We start from the raw sequence: 23,833 nt of genomic DNA on the forward strand, positions 1-23,833 counted from the left end.
ATTTTAATCTGCTGTGTGCTCTCTGTTGCATGGTTAGTCGGTTCGTCCTACAACTGGATTTTGGAAGTGCTTAGCTTTGAGGAATCATTGGATACGAGAGGATGTAATCTGGTTATTGGCCATAGTTCAGAGATGTGCACCTCCCGTTGTGCGTAGTGCGTCTGGAAGTGAACTGCTGGTGTGGCTGTCGCAGCTGGCGTCGGCGCTGGACCACCTGCACGCGCGCGAGCTGGTGCACCGCGACGTCAAGCTGGACAACGTGCTGGTCTTCCGGTCGGACTTCTCGCGCGTCAAGCTCTGCGATTTCGGCGAGACGCGCCGTGCTGGCACCCTAGTGCGCAGGCGCAACGAGTGGTTGCCGTACTCGCCGCCAGAGGTGCTGCTCACCAACACCGACGACACCTACAAGTGAGTTCTCATCTACTTCTCGTTGCCGGATTACTGAAACGGAATAGAAATCTCTATTTTTGTGTTGTCAGAAGCGATATTCTTGCAACATATACTGATTCAAGCCATGCAGTTGTTTTAATTATTCTGAACGTAAGTACTGCTCAACGTAGCCCCTTCACTCTGTCCAAGCAAACTCACCTCTTGCAAAATGCCAATTACACCACTTGCCTAGGTACCTACCATGTCCTTCAACTTTCCCGTCCTTTCTTCAACATTGCTTGAGTCTCCTGGTCTAGTGCTCTAATACATGGAAACTTCGAGTAAATCCATAGAGAAACCAAGCCAACATCTTTGGTCACACCGCTTGATGATACTGTCACCGTCTTCCGGCCACCGAGTATTTAGAGTTAACCCTTGGCAGCAAACTAACGTGGAATATGAGCCTCCGTATCATCCAGCACAAACCCTCAAACTGACTTCAACAAATAGGATGCACCTGGATCTACACCCTTCTACCATCATCCTCACCTATAAATCCGTTTTCTGTTCCACCATAACTTACGACTCGATCTCTCCCCCTCTTAAAATCTACAGAACCTTTCAGGTCCTAAAATACATGATGTCCACTTCATCTTCCACAACTACCTATCTCCTCTAATTCGCGTTCTATAACTCGTCCATTTCCCACTCTTCTTCTCTTCCTGGAACACCTTCAGCCCTAGTGGATTAATCGGAAAGCCCAATGCCAGTAACTGGTAGAAGAAAACATTCCAGACACACTGTCGCTCAGAATCGATATGAAAAAGCCTCTGGGGTAGCATGAAGGACAAATGGTTCAAATGGCTCTGAGCACTATGGGACTTAATTACTTTGGTCATCAGTCACTCAGAACTACTTAAACATAACCAACCTAAGGACATCACACACATCCATGCCCGAGGCAGGATTCGAACCTGCAGCCGTAGCGGTCACGCGGTTCCAAACTGTAGCGCTTAGAACCGCACAGCCACTCCGGCCGGTCATGAAGGACATTAAAGAGCCCATCCGTTTCCTTTGGGCGTTGGTTCCCACAGATTTTGCGGTCGAAAACGACAGTTCACAATACAATTAGCAACATGATGACGTTCTTGACAACCTTTGACACTGATGACTCTCCACAGGTGATTCAACCTTTTTCTGAGGACACTGTGTTGCCTACAGCCACACTGAATACGATCTCAACCATTTGTAATGTAGTGTGGCTGCAATTTTTGCTATGGTGACAGGGTGGAACCACTACGGACAGTTAAAAATAATTCTACGAAATTTGAACGTGATTTGAAGGTGCAAAGGATGCCTATGCTTCTTCAGTCATCCTGTTTTGCACCCTCCTGTGGCGTGATCGTGGCGGGATCTGACACTGACACATAGTGGATAAAATTGCAAAGGGTCCATCTAAGATTCTCCAGTTCGGCAACACATCTAAGATTCTCGATTTCGGCTACGCCCTTGGTGCGACCCACAAACGATTTTTTGGCTCTTTATAATTGTAGCTGTGCAGAGAGTCCTAGGCGCCTGCAGGCAGGTAACCCTTCCTGTTCTGCATGCCCCGACAGGGTACAGAGCAGTACTGAAAACAGCCTGCAGGGGCTTAGGGCTCCACGCGGATTGCCTCTGTACAGGCACCTGTTAAAGAGTTCCACAAAGGAGAGTGAGTGGCATAGAGGGTGTTGCCGAACTGGGTACTCTTAGCAGAACCCTTTGCTGTTTTATTCATGCATGTGTCAATGTCATATCCCTATACTGCTTCAAATCACGGTCAAATTTCGCCGATTGATTTTCAACGGTCCCTAGTGCTTCCACCCTGTACGCAAGAGCAAAAATTGCGGTCCCGTGCACTCCCAAGGATGCAGTCACGTTCACTGTGGTTGCTAGCCCACAGTGTCCTTAGAGAAGGGTTGAATCGACTAGGGAGTGTCAGCAGTGCGAAAGGCTGTCACGAATGTCGTCCTGTTTCTCACCGCATTGCGAACTGTAGTTTTCGATCGTGAAATGTGTGCGAACCAACGCCCAAAGGAAACAGGTCATTTATGCCACCCCCTGAGGCCTTTTCGCGTCGAGTCTGAGCGGCAGTGTGTGTGAAATGTTTCCTTCGGCAATCTGTAATAAACCGCTTATTATCGCCTCTGGGCGTTCTGACATCCATCGGAGAGGTGTCAAAAGAAGGAGTGAAATGTGGGTAACGCGGGTGGGTGACAATCTTTCCATCGTGGTGATACGTCCATCGAAGCGTTGGGTGTAATTGTAGTGAAATTTTGTGCCAATGTGACATCAGTAACCCACCTTACACCTCACATTCCCTTTTTGAGTTCCGGCTTTTCTTTCGCGTGTGTCAACACGTTGCTGTTTGAAGCGTCGCCGAACCCGAGGGTGACGTCACGGAGCAACACGCTTTCGCACCATTACAGAGGAAGGTCGTAGGCACCTTTGAACCTAATTTCAAACTTCTGCGTTGCCACTGGAGACAATTACGGGAATTCGAGAAAATGACCCTTGAATTGTGTTATGCAGTCTAACTCAAATTCTCAGTTGTTAAGAGAATATAATTCAGAACAAGTCAAGGAAGCGATAAACTCACTGCTTATTTGACAAGTGTGAAACCTGAAATCTAACACTTGAAGTGAGTATTGGCACCCTTCACTGTTAATACACTGCTGCTTTCATTGCCGTCTGTGTCATTTTGGAGTATCACCTACTGATTGTTGTACAACACAGTTCGCTGTCCGACTTGATTTAAATACGCACCATTAAAAGTGTGTGATTTAGTTTAAACAACATAGTGGCGTATTACTGTTTCTTAAAACTCCCACGCTGTTATAATTTCAGTTACTTCTCTCACTTTTAATTACAATGCCACTTCTTTAACAACTTGCTGTCACAATCTCTTCACATTTATTGTTAGTTAAATTCATTTCTTTCCTTCATTCGCGGTTTCCTGCTGTACCGATCATTCACGTTACTCTACATCAACATCTTCATCTACATGGATACTCTGCAAAACACACTTAGGTGCCTCGCAGAGGGCTCATCAAATCAACTTCACAATATTTTTTCTAATATTTCACTCTCGGATAGCGCGCAGAAGAAAAAAACGAACATCTTTATCTTTCCGTGCCAGCTAGATTTCCCTTATTTTATTGTGATGGTCATTTCTGCCTACGTAGGTCAGCGTCCAACAAAATACACTCCTGGAAATTGAAATAAGAACACCGTGAATTCATTGTCCCAGGAAGGGGAAACTTTATTGACACATTCCTGGGGTCAGATACATCACATGATCACACTGACAGAACCACAGGCACATAGACACAGGCAACAGAGCATGCACAATGTCGGCACTACTACAGTGTATATCCACCTTTCGCAGCAATGCAGGCTGCTATTCTCCCATGGAGACGATCGTAGAGATGCTGGATGTAGTCCTGTGGAACGGCTTGCCATGCCATTTCCACCTGGCGCCTCAGTTGGACCAGCGTTCGTGCTGGACGTGCAGACCGCGTGAGACGACGCTTCATCCAGTCCCAAACATGCTCAATGGGGGACAGATCCGGAGATCTTGCTGGCCAGGGTACTTGACTCACACCTTCTAGAGCACGTTGGGTGGCACGGGATACATGCGGACGTGCGTTGTCCTGTTGGAACAGCAAGTTCTCTTGCCGGTCTAGGAATGGTAGAACGATGGGTTCGATGACGGTTTGGATGTACCGTGCACTATTCAGTGTCCCCTCGACGATCACCAGAGGTGTACGGCCAGTGTAGGAGATCGCTCCCCACACTATGATGCCGGGTGTTGGCCCTGTGTGCCTCGGTCGTATGCAGTCCTGATTGCGGCGCTCACCTGCACGGCGCCAAACACGCATACGACCATTATTGGCAGCAAGGCAGAAGCGACTCTCATCGCTGAAGACGACACGTCTCCATTCGTCCCTCCATTCACGCCTGTCGCGACGCCACTGGAGGCGGGCTGCACGATGTTGGGGCGTGAGCGGAAGACGGCCTGCGGGACGGTGTGCGGGACCGTAGCCCAGCTTCATGGAGACGATTGCGAATGGTCCTCGCCGATACCCCAGGAGCAACAGTGTCCCTAATTTGCTGGGAAGTGGCGGTGCGGTCCGCTACGGCACTGCGTAGGATCCTACGGTCTTGGCGTGCATCCGTGCGTCGCTGCGGTCCGGTCCCAGGTCGACGGGCACGTGCACCTTCCGCCGACCACTGGCGACAACATCGATGTACTGTGGAGACCTCACGCCCCACGTGTTGAGCAATTCGGCGGTACGTCCACCCGGCCTCCCGCATGCCCACTATACGCCCTCGCTCAAAGTCCGTCAACTGCACATACGATTCCCGTCCACGCTGTCGCGGCATGCTACCAGTGTTAAAGACTGCGATGGAGCTCCGTATGCCACGGCAAACTGACTGACACTGACGGCGGCGGTGCACAAATGCTGCGCAGCTAGCGCCATTCGACGGCCAACACCGCGGTTCCTGGTGTGTCCGCTGTGCCGTGCGTGTGATCATTGCTTGTACAGCCCTCTCGCAGTGTCCGGAGCAAGTATGGTGGGTCTGACACACCGGTGTCAGTGTGTTCTTTTTTCCATTTCCAGGAGTGTATTTTCGCGCTCTGAGGAGAAAGTTGGTGACTGAAATTTCGTGAGAAGACTCTGCTGCAACAAAGAACGCCTTTGTTTTAAAGATTTCCACTCAAAGTCTGCGTCATCCCCTTGACACTCTCTCTCCTCTATTTCTCGATAATCAAGAACGTGTTACCCTTCTTTGAACTTTTTCGATGTACGCTGTTAACCCCATCTGGTAAAGATCCCACCCCGAGCTGTAGTACTCCAATACAGGATAGGCAAGCGTAGTGTAGGCATTCTCTTTAGTAAATCTGTTGCATCTTCTAAGTGTTTTGGCAATAAAACGCTATCTTTGAATCGCCTTCCCCAGAAAATTTTCTGTGTATTTTTTCCAATTTAAGTTTTTCCTAATTTAGTTGAATTTACGGCTCTTAGAATTGATTGATTTATCGTGTAACCGAAGTTTAATGGATTCCTTTTAGCACTCATGTGAATGACCTGACACTTCTCACTATTTAGGGTCAATTGCCAATTGTCGCACCATTCAGATATCTTTTCTAAGTCTTTGTGCAATTAAATTTGATCGTGTGATGACATTACTAGATGTTAAACAACATCATCATCTGCAAACAACCTAAAACGGCTGCTCAGATTGTCTCCTTAATCGTTAATATAGATACGGAACAGCAGAGGGCCTGTTACAGTAACTTGGGGATCTCCAGGAATCACTTCTGTTTTAGCTGACGAATTTCCGTGAGTCACCACGAACTGTGGCCTTCTGACAGGATATCACGAATCCAATCGTAAAACTGAAACATAATCGTGCCCATTAACACTTCGTCTGACCATCTCGTAACTCCACTATTCGACTCTAACCTGTAACTCACAAATCTGAAGCTCGTAACACCCACCCTCTCTTTCTGACTAAAGCTAAAAAAAACACGAGTGCTCGAACCAAAAATCCGCACTGTCAAAACTAAAACGTATATTGCATGTTTGTCTGACTACCTAAGAACTTGGCGCGCTTATTAAGAATGTAGACCTCATTATGAGGTGTCAGCTTTTCAGTGTATATTCGGTATCGTTTATGTGTCTAGAATTAGCTCTCTTTTGATGATGAATAATTACCGCAGGTGAGGGACACGGCTGTCAAGGAAGGTGGCGGTCTGGATGTCTATCCGACAGACATGAGGCGCGGGGCTATGAAAGCGGGTCAAGCCTGCTAATAGCACACCACACCTGGCGCCGGGTTATAGGGGCCCCACTGTCTGCTCTGCTGTGGTATGACGTGGTACTCCTTACGATATCATAGCTGCCCACACAATGACAACTCTGCCGCTCATACACTACTGGCCATTAAAATTGCTACATCACGAAGATGACGTCCTACAGACGCGAAATTTAACCGACAGGAAGAAGATGCTGTGGTATGCAAATGATAAGCTTTTCAGAGCATTCACACAGGGTTGGCGCCAGTGGCGACACCTACAACGTGCTGACATGAGGAACGTTTCCAACCGATTTCTCATACACAAACAGCAGTTGACCGGCGTTGCCTGGTGAAACGTCGTTGTGATGCCTCGTGTAAGGAGGAGAAATGCGTACCATCACGTTTCCGACTTTGATAAAGGTCGGATTGTAGCCTATCGCGATTGCGGTTTATCGTATCGCGACATTGCTGCTCGCGTTGGTCGAGATCTAATGACTGTTAGGAGAATATGGAATCGGTGGGTTCAGGAGGGTAATACGGAACGCCGTGCTGGATCCCAACGGCCTCGTATCACTAGCAGTCGAGATGACAAGCATCTTATCCGCGTGGCTGTAACAGATCGTGCAGCCACGTCTCGATCCCTGAGTCAACAGATGAGGACGTTTGCAAGACAACAACCATCTGCATGAACAGTTCGCCGACGTTTACTGCAGCATGGACTACCAGCTCGGAGACCATGGCTGCAGTTACCCTTGACGCTGCATCACAGACAGGAGCGCCTGCGCTGGTGTTCTCAACGACGAACCTGGGTGCACGAATGGCAAAACGTCATTTTTTCGTATGAATCCAGGTTATTTTTACACCATCATTATGGCCTCATCCGTGTTTGGCGACATCGCGGTGAACACACATTGGAAGCGTGTATTCGTCATCGCCACATTGCCGTATCACCCTGCGTGATGGTATGGGGTGCCATTGGTTACACGTCTCGGTCACCTCTTGGTCGCATTGACGTCGCTTTGAACAGTGGACGTTACATTTCAGATGTGTTACGACCCGTGGCTTTACCCTTCATTCGATCCCTTCGAAACCCTACATTTCAGCAGGAGATAATGCACGACCGCGTGTTGCAGGTCTTGTACAGGCCTTTCTGGATACAGAAAATGTTCGACTGCTGCCCTGACCAGCACATTTTCCAAATCTCTCACCAATTGAAAACGTCTGGTCAATGGTGGCCGAGCAACTGGCTCGTCACAATACGCCAGTCACTACTCTTGATGAACTGTGGTATCGTGTTGAAGCTGCATGAGCAGCTGTACCTGTACACGTCATCCAAGCTCTGACTCAATACCCAGGCGTATCAACCCCGTTATTACGGCCAGAGGTGGTTGTTCTGTGTACTGTCTTCTCAGGATCTATGCACTCAAATTGTGTGAAAATGTAATAACATGTCAGTTCTAATATAATATATTTGTCCAATGAATACCCGTTTATCATCTGCATTTCTTCTTGGTGTAGCAATTTTAATGGCCAGTAGTGTAAATGGGCAGCAGCTAGTAACGAGTCTATACAAGATGAGCAGCCATGAGGAAATTCAAAGGCTAATTTTATGTCGCCACAATCAATCGTTGCTCACTGTTGGCCACCGCTGTGGTTCCAGCAACGTACACTGCACCAGCGCATACGTGTTGACGCCGCCATCTTGTAGTTCTTGTTGTTGTTGTTGTTGTTGTTGTTGTTGTTGTGGTTTTCGATGCAGATTTCCGTGCTACTTCATCCTGCGAAAGCCTCTTCGTCTCCGAGTAATTACTACAATCTACGCCCTTCTGAATCTGCTTATTGTACTTATTTCTTGGTCCATATGCTTTTTTACCCCCCACCCTTCCCTCCAATACTAAACTGGTGATCTCTTGATGTCTCAGAATGTGTCCTATCAACCGGTTCCTTCTCTTAGTGAAGTTGTGCCACTAATTTCTGTTCTCCCAAATTCTATTCAGTATTTCCTCATTAGTTACGTGATCTATCCATCTAATCTTCAGCGTTCTTCTGTACCACCACATTTCAAAAGCTTATACTCTCTTCTTGCCTAACCTGTTTATCGTCCATGCTTCAGTTCCATAAGTCCCTGCACTCCAGACAAACAACTTCAGAAAATATTTCCTCACACGTCAGTCTATATTCGAGGGTAGCACGTTTCTGTTCTTCAGAAATGCTTTTCTTGCCATTGACTGTCTACATTTTATATCCTCTCTACTTCAGCCATCATCAGCTATCTTGCTTCCCAGATAGCAAAACTCATTTACCACTTTAAGTGTCTCATTTCCTAATCTTATTCCCTCAACATCGCTTGATTTAATTCGACTAAATTCCATTATCCTTGTTTTGCTGTTGTTGATTTTCATCTTATATTATCCTTTCAAGACACTATCCATTCCGTCCAACTGCTATTGAAAGTCCTTTGCTGTTTCTGACAGAATGACAATGTCATCGACAAACCTCGACGTTTTCATTTCTTCTCCCTGAACTTTAACTCCTGCTTCAAATTTTTCTTTGGTTTTCTTTACCGCTTGTTCAGTGTATAGATTGAATTACATCGGAGATAGGCTACAACCCAGTCTCATTCATTTCACAAACTTTGCCTTCCTTTCATGCCCCTCGACTCTTGTAATTGCGGCTGGTTTCCGCACAAGATTGTAAATCTCTGCTATCTTCAGAATTCCAAATAGAGTGTTCCAGCCAACATTGTAAAAAACGTTTTCGAAATCTAAAAATGCTATAAACTTAGGTTTCCTTTAACGTATTTTCTAAGTGGTAGGGTAAGTATTGCCTCGCGTGACCCTACGTTTCTCCGGAATCCGAACTTATTTTTGCTGAGGTCCGTTTCTACCAGTTTTTCCAATCTTTTTCAAAGAATTTGTGTTAGTATTTTGCAATCAACACTTGTTAAAACTAACAGTTCGGTAATTTCCCCACCTGTTAGCAACTGCTTTCTTTGGAACTGGAATTATTATATTCTTCTTGAAGTCTGAGGGTATTTCGCCTGTCTTATACATCTTGCGCATTAAATGCAACAGTTCGGTCGTGGTTGGCTCTCTCAATGCTATCAATAGTTCTGATGGAGTGTCATCTACTCTTGAGGCCTCGTTTTGACATAGTCTTTCAGTGCTACATCAAAGTCTTCTCGTAGTCTCATCTCTCCCATCTCATCATCATCTACGTCCTCTTCCATTTCTATATTGCCTTCAAGTTCGTCTTCCTTGTACAGACACTATAATACTCCTTCCACCTTCCAGCTTTCCCTTCTTTGGTTAGTACTGGTTTTCCATCTGAGCTCTTGATTTTCATATAGTTGCTTCTCTTCTCTCCTAAGGCCTCTTTAATCTTTCTGAGGGCGATATCCATCTTTTCCCTAGCGAAATATGCTTCCAAATCCTTACACTTGCCATCGAACCATTCCTTCTTTGTCATTTTGCACTTCCTGTCAGTTTCACGTTTTAGACGTTTGTATGCCCTTTCGCCTGACTGATTTGTTGCAATATTATGTTTTCTCCTTTCATCAGTTCAATTCAGTATCTCCCGTGTTATCCAAGAACTTCTACTAGGACTTGTGTTTTTATCTATTTGATCCACTGCTGCCTTCACTATTTCAGCTACAGTTCGCAACCAATAAATTGTGGTCAGAGTCCACATTTGACCATGGAAATGTGTTGCGATATAAAACCTGGTTCCGAAATCTCTGTTTTACAATTATACGTAGGTTGGAACTTAAATAACGGCAACACTGCTGTGGAGACACTATGCAATGGAATCTACTATTGTCGCTGATAGCACACGTTGTTGACATACGGTCTAACGTAACGGTGTCACTACGTTTACGAAACAGGAACAACGGAGTTGGATCAGACCGTCAGAGCACAGTATTACTGTTCGTTTTTGGAGCATCAACTCTGACCAGTTTTGCGAAAGAAGTGGCGACGCTTTCTCCGCAACCCACCCATCATTTTGCACGACAATGTCTGCTCTGTTCGGTCGATGGGACTGGGAAGTACTGTACCATACACCATACTCCCCGGACTGAAGTCCTTGTGACTTTGATTTGATTCCGAAGATGAAGGAACCACTTCGTGGCATTCGCTTCAGAACTGTTCCAGAGATTCAACAGGCAATAGACCGCTCCATCGCACCATCAATGGAACAGGCTCTACTAACGGTATACTACGCCTTCCACATCGCTGGTGACTACTTCGAATGACAGCAGCACGTGCAAACATGTAACTCTTTTGTATCGGTTGTGAAGAAATAGTTACCACTATTCAATTTCCAACCCTCGTGAAATCAATCTGAAACCTTCTTGTGTCTCCAGGTCTCTTCCACGTAGCACCCTTTTTCATGATTCTTATACCAAGTATTACTGATGATTAAATTGTGTTCTGTGCGGAATTCTACCAGGCGGCTTCCTCTTTCATACCTTTCCCCCAGCCAGAATTCACCTACTATTTTAACTCCTCTTTCTTTTCCGTCTATCGAAGTCCAATCCCTTATCACAATTACATTTTCGTCTCTCTTAACTATCTGAATAATTTTCTTCAACTCATCATACAGTTCTTCAATTTCTTCATCATCTGCAGAGCTAATTGTCATATAAACTTACACTACTGTGATAGGTGTGGGCTCCGTGTCTATCTTTGCTACGATAATGCCTTCGCTATGCTGTTCATAGTACTTTACACGCATTCCTGTTTTCTTATTCGTTGTTAAACCCACTCCTGCGTTACCTCTATCTGATTTTATATTTATATCGCTATATTCACCTGACCAGAAGTCCTATTCCTCATACCACCGAACTTCACGAACTCCCACTATATCTAACTTCAACCCATCCATTTCCCTTTTTAAATTTACTAATCTTCCTTCCCGATTAAGGCGTCTTACATTCCACTCTCTGATCCTCAGAACTCCAGATTTCTCCTGAAGGCGACATCCTCCTGAGTAGTCCCCTCCCGGAGATTCGAATGAAGGACTATTTTCCCCCGGAATATTTTATCCAAGAGAACGTTATCATCATTTAATCAGAGCTGCAAGTCCTCGGGAAAAATTACGGCTGTAGTTTCCCCTGCTTTCAGCCGTTTGCAGTACCACCACAGCAAGGCTGTTTGGTTAGTGCTACAAGGCCAGATCAGTCAATCATCCAGACTGTTGCCCCTGCAACTACTGAAAAGGCTGCTGCCCCTCTTCAGCAACCACACGTTTATCTAGCCTCTCAGTAGATATCCCTCCGTTGTGGTTACTGCACCTACTGTACTGTTAATCTGTATCGCTGAGACATACAAGCTACCCCACCGACGGCAGGGTCCATGTTTACTGGGGGGCTCGATTCAGTAGACTTTCATTAGTTACTTGATCTACGCAACTAATCTTCACGATACTTATGTAGCGCCACGTCACAAAAGAATCTGTTTTCTTTCTGTCTTCAAAGCTTATCGTCCATTTTTCACTTTCGCACGAGTCTACGCTCTAGACAAAAACCTTCGGAGAAGACTTTCTAACATTTGCATTTCAATACGAGAGTCCTGTTTTTTTTTTTCAGAAATGGTTTTCTTGTTATTGCCCGTCTGCATTTTAGCCATCTTCAGTTATTTTGTTGCCCAAATAGCAGAAGTGATCTCCTGTTTCTAGTGTTTCATTTACTTATCGAATACTCTCTACATTGGCTTATTTTATTCGACCACATTGCATGCGGTGGCTTACTAATACCTAAATGTATGTTTTCCGGAGCTGAAGTATATAGGAAAACAAAACTTAAAATATTCGATTGCGCTTAGTCACATCATGTTAGTATTGTATCGCCATTGCCTAGGCAACTTTTTTATGGACTCCTTTCTCCCCTTTAACTCATCCTTCTACTCGCTATCTTTTTTCTTCTTGGACTGGCATTCTTATCTTTGACAGCCATCTCTCTCTAATCCAGTAATTATTCATCTTTGTAAGAGAGGTAAGAATAAATACACAAACTTCGTAGTAATCCAAATAATACTTTCCTTAAGGAGAAACACATAGTCATAGTTTTCATGCTTCTTCTCTTCTTACACAAAGAATAGTTTGCAGCTGAAACTGGACGCGGGTAAAGCTGGCAAAAACAATTAGGACATCAGAAGTATAACAAATGTTTTGCAACCGGATGGAAAATTATTACCAAAAACTAAACAAAAAACATGTCACGGATGGCAAAACGTTCTGCTAATGCAGAGATATCGAGTTAGAACCCCTGTGACCAATGTTGATCTTTCTATGTTGGTAACGTCACTCAATTTTGTGAGACCAAATGAGATGCTGCTTCAGTAAATAAACAACTAGATCGACAGTAAAGCCGTCGAAGTGACATCAAATCGAAAAGCACTCGCTGGGTTGGGAGCCACACAATATTTACAAGCTCCCACTGTAATAATAATTCAGTGTAATGGCGTCCATTCTCAACATTACGCACAGACTAAAATAAAGAAAAAAAAAGATCCTGCTTTGGTGGAGTGAGCTGTAAACGAAAATCACGTAATCAAGGTCAGGAAGGTAACAGCAGTCTGGAAGACTTTATGTGCAGAATAAAACCAGGACAAGACAACTGTCATCAGGAAGAAACGTCATCAGCCTAGGATTAGCGGGACATTCTATAAATAAGCTCACTGGTCAATACGGTAACCATCTCCGTCGAAGACTACACTCGCTGCGAGAGCACAATGGCCACTCTGGAGTGATGCGGATCTGCAACGAATTGATGCATGGTGCACGGAATGGCAATTGAATCTCAATGTAGACAAGTGTAATGTGATGCGAATACATAGAAAGACAGGTCCCTTATCATTTAGCTACAAAATAGCAGGTCAGCAACTGGAAGCAGTTAATTCCATAAATTATCTGGGAGTACGGATTAGGAGTGATTTAAAATGGAATGATCATATAAAGTTGATCGTCGGTAAAGCAGATGCCAGACTGAGATTCATTGGAAGAATCCTAAGGAAATGCAATCCGACAACAAAGGAAGTAGGTTACAGTACGCTTGTTCGTACAGTGCTTGAATACTGCTCAGCAGTGTGGGATCCGCACCAGGTAGGATTGATAGAAGAGATAGAGAAGATCCAACGGAGAGCAGCGCGCTTCGTTACAGGATCATTTAGTAATTGCGAAAGCGTTACGGAGATGATAGATAAACTCCAGTGGAAGACTTTGCAAGAGAGGCGCTCAGTACCTCGGTACGGGCTTTTGTTGAAGTTTCGAAAACCTACCTTCACCGAGGAGTCAAGCAGTATATTGCTCCCTCCTACGTATATCTCGCGAAGAGACCATGAGGATAAAATCAGGGAGATTAGAGTCCACACAGAGGCATACCGACAATCTTTCTTTCCACAAACAATACGAGAATGGAATAGAAGGGAGAACCGATAGAGGTACTCGAAGTACCTGGCCACACTCCGTCAGGTGGCTTGCGGAGTATGAATGTAGAAGTAGAAGGACAGATACAAGCTATCGTGTATGGGCGTGCCCATGAACACATCGTGCCAGAGTTGATGGTCTATCAACGCGTGCTGTCCAACGAAACTAGAAGTAATGTTTTACCAATTGGAGCCAAGCCATGAAAAACGTCATAACAGTGGTCGTTTAAAGAACTCAGCCCACAGGGACCGCAGGCGACTGCCATGCTCTGTCAGTGTCAGTCTGTATCAAACCCGACCGGAATTGCTGCTGCCAGTAAATGAAGGACCATCTCCATCAGTTTTCTGGAGAACACGGTGAAGAGAATTCCATATACACTACAGGCAGATGATAAATGGGTATTCATTTGACAAATATATTATACCAGAACTGACATGTGATTACATTTTCAGGCAATTTGGGTGCATAGAACCTGAGAAATCAGTACCCAGAAAAACCACCTGTGGCCGTAATAACGGCCTTGATACGCCTGGGCATTGAGTCAAACAGAGCTTGGATGGCGTGAACAGGCACAGCTGCATATGCAGCTTCAACACGATCCCACAGTTCATCAAGAGTAGTGACTGGCGTATTGTGACGAGCCAGTTGCTCGGCCACCATTGACCAGACATTTTCAATTGGTGAGAGATCTGGAGAATTTGCTGGCCAGGGCAGAAGTCGAACATTCTCTGTATCCAGAAAGGCCGGTAAATGACCAGCAACATGCAGTCGTGCATTATCCTGCTGAAATGTACGGTTTCGGAGGGATCGAATGAAGCATAGAGCCACGTGTCGTAACACATCTGAAATGTAACATCCACTGTTCAAAGTGCCGTCAATGCGAACAAGAGGTGACCGAGACGTGTAAACAATGGCACCCCATACCATCACGCAGGGTGATACCGCAATGTGGCGATGACGAATACACGCTTCCAATGTGTGTTCACCGCGATGTCGCCAAACACGGATGCGACCATCGTGATGCTGTAAACAAAACCTGGGTTCATCCGAGAAAAATGACGTTTTGCCATTCGTGGAGCCAGGTTCGTCGTTGAGTACACCATCGCAGGCGCTCCTGTATGTGATGCAGCGTCAAGGGTAACCGCAGCCATGGTCTCCTAGTTGATAGTCCATGCTGCCGCAAATGTCGTCGAACTGTTCGTGCAGATGGTTGTTGTCTTGCAAACGTCCACATCTCTTGACTCAGGGATCGAGACGTGGCTCCACGATCCGTTATAACCATGCGGATAAAATGTCTGTCATGCTAGTAATACGATGCCGTTGGTATCCAGCACGGCGTTCCGTATTACCCTGCTGAACTCACCGATTCCATATTCTCCTAACAGTCATTGGATCTCGACCAACGCGAGCAGCAATGTCGCGATACGATAAACCGCAATCGGGATAGGCTGCAATCCGACCTTTATCAAAGTCGGAAACGTAAGGGTTCGCATTTCCCCTCCTTTCACGAGGCATCACAACGTTTCACCAGGCAACGCCGGTCAACTGCTGTTGGTGTTTCAGAAATTCGTTGGGAACTTCCCTCATGTCAGTACGTTGTAGGTGTCGCCACCGGCGCCAACCTTGTGTTAATGCTCTGAAAAGCTAATCATTTGCATATCACAGCATCTTCTTCCTGTCGGTTAAATTTCGCGTCTGTAGCACGTCACCTTCATGGTGTAGCAATTTTAATGGCCAGTAGTGTAATTTTTTATGTCCATGACCAGAAGGGCAACAACACACTTATTAATATGCCACTGGTAGCAGTGTACAATGCTTTATTAATTCACTGAGTATAGAACATGAATAATCAGAAAATATGAGTCACTGCTTGACAATGAGAAATAAGGTTAACACTGTATCCACCAATAGGAGGTTCTCAGAGTGTCTACGTTGGACCACTGAAACAACAAACTTCTCACAGCATCCCTAAATGCCGAGGCCAACGAGCAGTGGTCAGTGGTAGGCAATTGCTGCATCTCGCGACAGCCGAGCTGGCCGAAGAGTGTAGGACAGTCGGCGTTCAGCAAGTTCATGGTCGGCGGATGTGCAGCCGCTGCTCGGTGACGTCTTAGCGGCTTGTGGAGCGTACGGAGGCTGTGGTCAGAGGCAGGCGGCGACAACTCGGGCCGACGGCGAGGTGACTCGAGACGGGACGTACTACAGACACTGTCTGCGGCGGGGCGTGGTTCGCGCCCCGCCTTGTGTTTTAATTATTCATATCCACCTACCTCAGTACAGCGTCCATTCACCACCCGTTGCCCTGCATTCGTAGGTACTATGAAGACGATGAGAAAAGCAGCTTTGAAGAAAGACATCCTCTATATTTACGATTACAAAGTCCGCGTAACAAGATAAACCTGTAAATCTCTATTAATTACGGGCAAAGTGGGTGCTTGCTCCCTTCATTGCAAGTGTTTGTTTGTAGATATTGATGTTTTATTACGGTCCTTTTCATTTATGGTGTCGTCAAGCTCACATTTACGTTGGTAGTACATCTTACTAGTTCGTGCAGCTTATATCACACGTCAAAACTCTACCATCTAATGAGCAAGATGTATGAGACAGACGAAATACCCTCAGACTTCAAGAAGAATATAATAATTTCAGTCCCAAAGAAAGCAGGTGTTGACAGATGTGAAAACTATCAGTTTAATAAGTCACAGCTGCAAAATACTAACGCGAATTCTTTACAGACGAATGGAAAAACTAGTAGAAGCCAACCTCGGGGAAGATTAGTTTGGATTCCGTAGAAATGTCGGAACACGTGAGGCAATACTGACCCTAAGACTTATCTTACAAGAAAGATTAAGGAAAGACAAACCTACGTTTCTAGCATTTGCAGACTTTTGACAATGTTGACTGGAATACTCTCTTTCAAGTGCTGAAGGTGGCAGGGGTAATATACAGGGAGCGAAAGGCTATTTACAATTTGTACAGAAATCAGGTGGCAGTTATAAGAGTCGAGGGGCATGAAAGGTAAGCAGTGTTTGGGAAGGGAGTGAGCCAGGGTTGTAGCCTCTCCCCAATGTTCTTCAATCTGTATATTGAGCAAGCAGTGAAGCAAACAAAGGAAAAATTCGAAGTAGGTATTAAATTGCATGGAGAAGAAATAAAAGCTTTGAGGTTCGCCGATGACATTGTAATTCTGTCAGAGACAGCAAAGGACTTGGAAGTGCAGTTGAACGGAATGGATAGTGTCTTGAAAGGAGAATATAAGATGAACATCAACAAAAGCAAAACGAGGATGATGGAATGTAGTCAAATTAACTCGGGTGATGCTGAAGGAATTAGATTAGGAAATGAGACACTTAAAGTAGTAAAGGAGTTTTGCTATTTGGGGAGCAAAATAACTGATGATGGTCGAAGTATAGACGATATAAAATGTAGACTGGCAATGGCAAGGAAAGCGTTTCTGAAAAAGAGAAATTTGTTAACATCGAGTATAGATTTAAGTGTCAGGAAGACATTTCTGAAAGTATTTTTATGGAGTGTAGCCATGTATGAAAATGAAACATGGACGATAAATAGTTTGGACAAGAAGAGAATAGAATCTTTTGAAATGTGGTGCTACAGAAGAATGTTGAAGATTAGATGGGTAGTTCACATAACTAATGAGGAAGTATTGAATAGGACTGGGGAGAAGAGAAGTTTGTGGCACAACTTGATTAGAAGAAGGGATCGGTTGGTAGGACATGTTCTGAGGCATCAAGGGATTACCAATGTAGTATTGGAGGGCAGCGTGGAGGGTAAAAATCGTAGAGGGAGACCAAGAGATGAATACACCAAGCAGATTCAGAAGGATGTAGGTTGCAGTAGGTACTGGGAGATGAAGAAGCTTGCACAGGATAGAGTAGCATGGAGAGCTGCATCAAACCAGTCTCAGGACTGAAGACCACAACAACAACATATCACACGTAAGACAGCCAGAAATGTGCTAAGTCCATCCCGAAACATTACGAGATTCACACAGGCAACACACTGGTACAAAATGAGTTCACATTCGATCCTTTTCAGTGGATTCTTCGAAAGAAGATGCTCGCCAAAATGTTCTGTAAATGCATACGGAACACGCCACGCACAATATTCACAAAGGCCGATAGTTTCATACGCATTTTATTCTGCAACCAACATTCCAAAACCACTCAAAAGTTCACCGAAATGTGCTGTAATTGCATCTGCTAGCACGGCGATATAAATCGAGCGCGATTTAACTGTCATTTCTTCATGTTACAGATGATTTTTTCGGACACATTTAAGATGATCTTCTTGTCCGACAGCGACTCCACCACTGACCGTCGCTCAAAGAGCATATAACTCATTCAATTTCGCGGGAAATACTCTTCTCTCATTGGTTAATCAATACCATCATCCAATTAGATTAACCTTTCATGATCAATTTCGCGCGCAAACCGCTTTACTCCAATCAGCATTCGCAGATGCATCTACGTCATTTCATATTGCAAAAATTCACAAAATGTTCCACAAAACCAAACCAAACAAAAATTAAAAGAAAACTATGCTTGAAATATGCTTTAGAACTAAGTATCCTCTTACTGTCTTTCTGGCTGCCTATTACAAAAGGAAACGCTCCTAGACATACGTCGTCCACTAGTTTGAGGGATTCGCCGTTTTCAGGACATCCTGGTTACGTAACACTTGCTAATTACGGATGGTGTAATACATTATAAAATTGAAATTTCACGTATGTCTCCACATACACACTCACATTCACTTTCATCTACTCGCACCTTAACAGAAAATACAAATATCAACATTTAAACTCTTATTTCCATTACGAAAGCAAAATTATTACAAGTTTAGAATCAAAATTTCTTAAAAATAGCGTGTGCGCACTGAGAGTGCTGTTATTGTTTTCAAATAACAAAGAAACTTAAACTGTCATGATTCCTATCTGAATTTACTTTACTAAGTGCTGGTTAAGTATTTTGTAATAGAATTTTTACATTTCCAAAACTGTTGAAGTTATCCGCATGAAAATTTTATACACTGTTCATCTAAATTATAAAAGTTCCTATACCAAATTTGAAAACAAACAGATCGTATTTATCATAGCTATTTAGTTTCTTAGGTGAGATGAATAAGTAATCTTAGTATGCTCCACACAGAGCAGTTCTCACAGTCCTCACACCGCGACAGATGGCATTATGACGCCAGCAGCCGACTACACAACGGCCGGGGCTGGAGGTTTCATTGCCAGCCTCCAATACAGCTTCACCTAACGGAGTAAAACTTACTGCAAAACTCTGCAGCCGTGTAAATAGCTGCGACGTTACAAGTCCTCCGAGCCTATGGTGTTCATGATGGGAGAACAGTACTTTCTATGGGGCGGGCGGCAAGTTATATCCACGAACAGCGGCAGATTACACGATCGGTTTCCAGGTGCATGTTTTTGGTGTATGGAAATATTTTCATGGTTATGGCGCCACCTGGAGTGATGCTAGAGCCGTTGTGTTGCACGAAGCTTTCCGTAAATCTTGCGGTGAATATGTTTATGTTTACCGACAGTGGGAGTGGAGTCTCTAGTGTTTAATTTTAATTTTCTTTTAGCTTTGGACAGCAAAGACCACACAGCAACAGGAGTTACAAAACGGTCATGTTAACATAACTATAATTTCCGCAGTACAGCAATACGACTTACAAATGTAAGTTCTTAATACAAATTAAAAACACTAAAAGACAAAACACCATACAGCCAGCATCTCTAGAGTTTACTGCCGTTTTTCGAGTCGGGAAGAGACAGTCGCTGGTAGGTTGAATGTGTTGCGGTACAGCCGAAACTCCAAGGGGTACAGCATCGGGTTACCGCACGACAGAGATTTGGTGTAGACTGAAGAGCCAAAGAAACTGGTACACATGACTAATATCGAGTAGGGCCCCCGCGAACACGCAGAAATGCTGCACTTCTGTGACGTAGAACGATTCTCTATAGTTGTCGTTGGTCCCGTTCTTGCAGGATCTTTTTCTGGCCGCAGCGATGTCGGAGATTTGATGTTTGACCGGACTCCTGATATTCGCGGTACACTCGTGGAATGGTCGTACGGGAAAATCCTCACTTCATCGTTACCTCGGATATGCTGCACCCCATCGCTCATGTGCCGACTACAACACCACGTTCGAACTCACTCAAATATCGATAACCAGTCATAGTAGTAGCAGTAACCGATCTAACAATTGTGCCAGACTCTTGTTGTCTTACATAGGCGTTGCCGACTGCAGCCCCGTTTTCTGCCTGTTTACATACTTCAGTATTTGAATACGCATGCCCATGCAAGTTTCTTTGGCTCTTCAGTGTACATGTAGAACACAGTCACTGCAATATCGTATTTATCCGCCGACACCGAACAAACGACTTTCCAAGCAAAATGTCTCCCCTGTACGGGAATATACATAATACATGTAGGAGTACAGGTTGTAGAGACATGGTTGACGACATGTAGAAGTTTTGGCCTGGCCGTTAATCGTTCTGGGATAGCCAAACGGTAAGGCGAACGCTCGCGATAAACGGGGAAATTCGGGTTCGATTCCGATCTGGCACAAATTTTTATTGCCGTCATGCTATGGTACAGCTGATATTTGACCATATACATGTCATGTAGAGACATTTGGTATCGGGTACTTCGCGAAAGACCTTTGCTTACTGCAGCACATAAAGCGACACGTCTCCAGTGGGCCAAACAACACATAACTGGGCAGTTGCTTACTGGAGGTGTGTAGTGTGGTCCCAGGAGAAGCGATTTTGGCTCTTTTAAAATGATGCGAGGCGTCCAATGCACCAGCGGCCCAATGAAGCGTGTAACCTGCAATTCACAAAGGCTGCAGTGCAGGCTGCAGTGGTTCTGCGATGTCTTTGGGATGTTTTTCGTACCATGGCTTTCTCCCACTCATTCTGGTTACTGTGAGCATGAACCAGGATGTTTTTTTTTCCTTTTTCAGAACAATACAAAATATTGTTGGGACTACGAATGAACGGAATAAAATGGAACCGACTCTCAACTGCTAATAGGCGTATGAAATGTAGTAACAGACCCCAGTACATCAGACATGCTGCAGCTAAGAAAACACAATTGCAGGAGCTAAAATTCACTGTTTATTCATATCGTTTGTCAGATTTGGAGCCAAGGACCTCGTAACAACATTTTAGTACGGTTTTAGAAGGAACTAACTCACGATAGTAATATTGCCTTCGTGACTGCTCGGAAGCCACTTGGTTCTTCAGAATGAGATTTTCACTCTGCAGCGGAGTGTGCGCTGATATGAAACTTCCTGGCTCTACCGTGCTTCGGTAGCTCAGTTGGTAGAGCACTTGCCCGCGAAAGGCAAAGGTCCCGAGTTCGAGTCTTGGTCGGGCACACAGTTTTAATCTGTCAGGAAGTTTCACTTGGTTCTTGTTGATCCTGGCATGTAGCGATCGTTCAGGGAATGGCAAATAGCTGACACAGTCGTCCTGAAGAGTGTAGAAACAAGGTACAGGCGAATACAGTGTACAGTGTACTTTGAGCTGAGTTATATTCCCGTCCCCCCTTTTTTTCGGAACCTCATTGCCAGTATTCTATTGGCCACAGAAAATCGCAGTGTAATGGATGTTAAAGTGAATCTGTGCAGACGGCCGGAGTGGCCGTGTGGTTCTAGGCGCTACAGTCTGGAGCCGAGCGACCGCTACGGTCGCAGGTTCGAATCCTGCCTCGGGCATGAATGTGTGTGATGTCCTTAGGTTAGTTAGGTTTAATTAGTTCTAAGTTCTAGGCGACTGGTGACCTCAGAAGTTAAGTCGCATAGTGCTCAGAGCCATTTGAACCATTTGAATCTGTGCAGTCTGACAATATACTTCGAACGGTCATTCCACGCATTGCCACGTAACGATAAGAAAGGTTGTCACCAAGTGAAGTTGTCTGGAAAATTGGAGTCACAACGACGCACGTGGAAAATTTAATTGTTATTGTGAGACAAAAGTAAATTGAAGATTGCTCTCAGAGTGGTCACCTGTGGTCACTAGCTGGTGAACGCTACTTGCGAATTATGGCTCGTAGGTGCCCAGAGGAGACTGCAGCAAAATTGGATGCTGCATTTTTTTTGGAGACAACGGGAGGGCTGTGATAGTAACAGTACGGAACAGTCTCCACATGAGCAGATGGATCTCTAGGCGTTCATTATCAGTAACACAACAAAATGTCCAGCACCGTAGTGAGAGAAGCAGATGGGCACAGGAGCACTTGGAATGGAACATGAAGCTTGTCGCTGGGTTCTCTTCATCGACGAGTGCAGGATTTATCCAATGGTTGTCACAGAAGAGCGTGCAGATGAACACTCACCAGAACTCGTCTTAGCCACGCAGTCTCAAATGTACTCGAGGAACGTCAGTTACCATCTCGGTTGGTGTCATGAACAGATATCTGATGCCTCTCAAGGCTATCGATGGTCATTTGAATGCTGTGCATTATAGGAAAAGAGACCTGCAACTTATTATCCAGCCCTACAGCCTGCATTTCTGTATTTCGGCAATAAGCTTGTCTTTCAAGACGATAACGCATGAACACTCCATCATCAATCAAACGAATGGAATGGCCTACAGTATCTGCTGGCATGAACCAGATTAAGCGTGCTTGGAAGTAGCTGCAACTTGCTGTGAATCATCGCAGGGACCCTCCTCACACACTGGATGACCTCAGAATGGCTGCCATTAAAGAGCCAACAGAGCTGAGCAGATACGTTTTGACCACCCAGTCGACAGCAAGCCACGTATGTTCCGACTCATGGTGTGGAGGAATACATTACTGAATGTTGTGCAGTAGTAAATTGTGATTTCACAATTATGCAAAAGAGGCTGGCTGTATTTTGGTTATTGTGAGGTTATTGTTTCACATTAAAGTTATTTTTAGGTTCATAAGTCTTGTTCTTTCATACGCACAGACATTCACAGATATTCGGGTGAAAAGGATCAAAGATCATCTGGTATTGGGGAGGGAGGGAGGCAAGAGGTGAACAATCCATTGACATCCAAGCCATCAGAGACAGAGAACTTGCTGAGAGTGGTCATGGATAGAGAGGGATTCGGCTGTATCTCCTTAGACGAAATCTCGAGGCATTTGCCTCAAGTGATTTAAGAAAATCTTAAGTTGGACGGTCGGATGAATCGTTGTCCCCCTGAACATTAGTTTAGTGTGTTCTACTATGTGATTTTATGGGGCTGACGTTTCCTGTGGAATCTCTTCTGGAACTATTCAGTCTCTTTTTGTTCACGTTTTCTCTCATTTCTTCTCCCCTACACTACAACTACCCGGCACAGACCGCCTTATGGTGTATGGAGGGTACTGTGAACAGCACTGTCACTTCCCCGCTTCCCCATTCCAGTCGCAAATGGTTGGTGGTCACTATGGTTTTTAGAAAGCCTCTGTGTGAACTAGATGCTCTCTAATTTAACTTCTTGGTCTTTTGGCGCGATATGTGCAGAAGAAAGCAATATTTTAGTTGGAATTTCCAGGAAAGAATCTTATTGGAATTTTAAGAGTCAACTACACTGTTCTGATAACGCTTCTCTTGTGGTGTATGCTACTAGAGTTAGACGAACATTTCTATGACGCTTTGACGCTTACTAAATTATTCTGTGGCGACATGTGCTGCTTTTCTTTGCATTTTCTATATTTCCTCTGTCAGTCCTATCTGGTAAAAATCCTAGACTGACTATCAATACTCAAACATCGGTCGAACAAGTTTTTTGTAAGTTACCTTCATTGTTGGTGGACTACCCCTCCTGAGGTAAATAAACATAAAACTCAAAACAGCATTTTCTACCAAGGAATAAAACTGTATAATAGATCACCAAAAGAGATAAAAGAAATTGCAAAAACACACTTATTTAAAAAGGCAGCTAATGGTACCTATTATGAAGTACATTTTATACATTGAAGGATTGAACGATTAGAGAAAACAGAATAGGGGACTGGTATAAAAAATTACACAAATAAATAATAATAATGATTATAAAACATCTAACATTTCATATAACACCATCACGCTATATTTTTTTCCTTCTTTCTTCCTTTTCTAGAAAAACGCACCCCCAAGCTATACATTGCACAATACTAACACTTATTCCTCTTTCTGAACTCAACATCTCCCTCAATACAGGGGGATG

General features: G+C 44.5%; 1 protein-coding gene across 1 annotated transcript in view; it reads left to right on the forward strand.

Annotated features, from left to right (window-relative positions):
• LOC126355247 (serine/threonine-protein kinase meng-po) overlaps positions 1-23,833 on the forward strand; it is a 385,368-nt gene that overhangs the window by 335,923 nt on the left and 25,612 nt on the right. Inside the window, exon 5 of the mRNA XM_050005528.1 lies at positions 194-408. Coding sequence (XP_049861485.1) covers positions 194-408 — 215 coding nt within the window. The remainder of the gene's footprint in view (positions 1-193; positions 409-23,833) is intronic.

The sequence above is a fragment of the Schistocerca gregaria genome, chromosome 3 (assembly GCF_023897955.1).
Source record: "Schistocerca gregaria isolate iqSchGreg1 chromosome 3, iqSchGreg1.2, whole genome shotgun sequence".
Classification (NCBI taxonomy): Eukaryota; Metazoa; Arthropoda; class Insecta; order Orthoptera; family Acrididae; genus Schistocerca; species Schistocerca gregaria.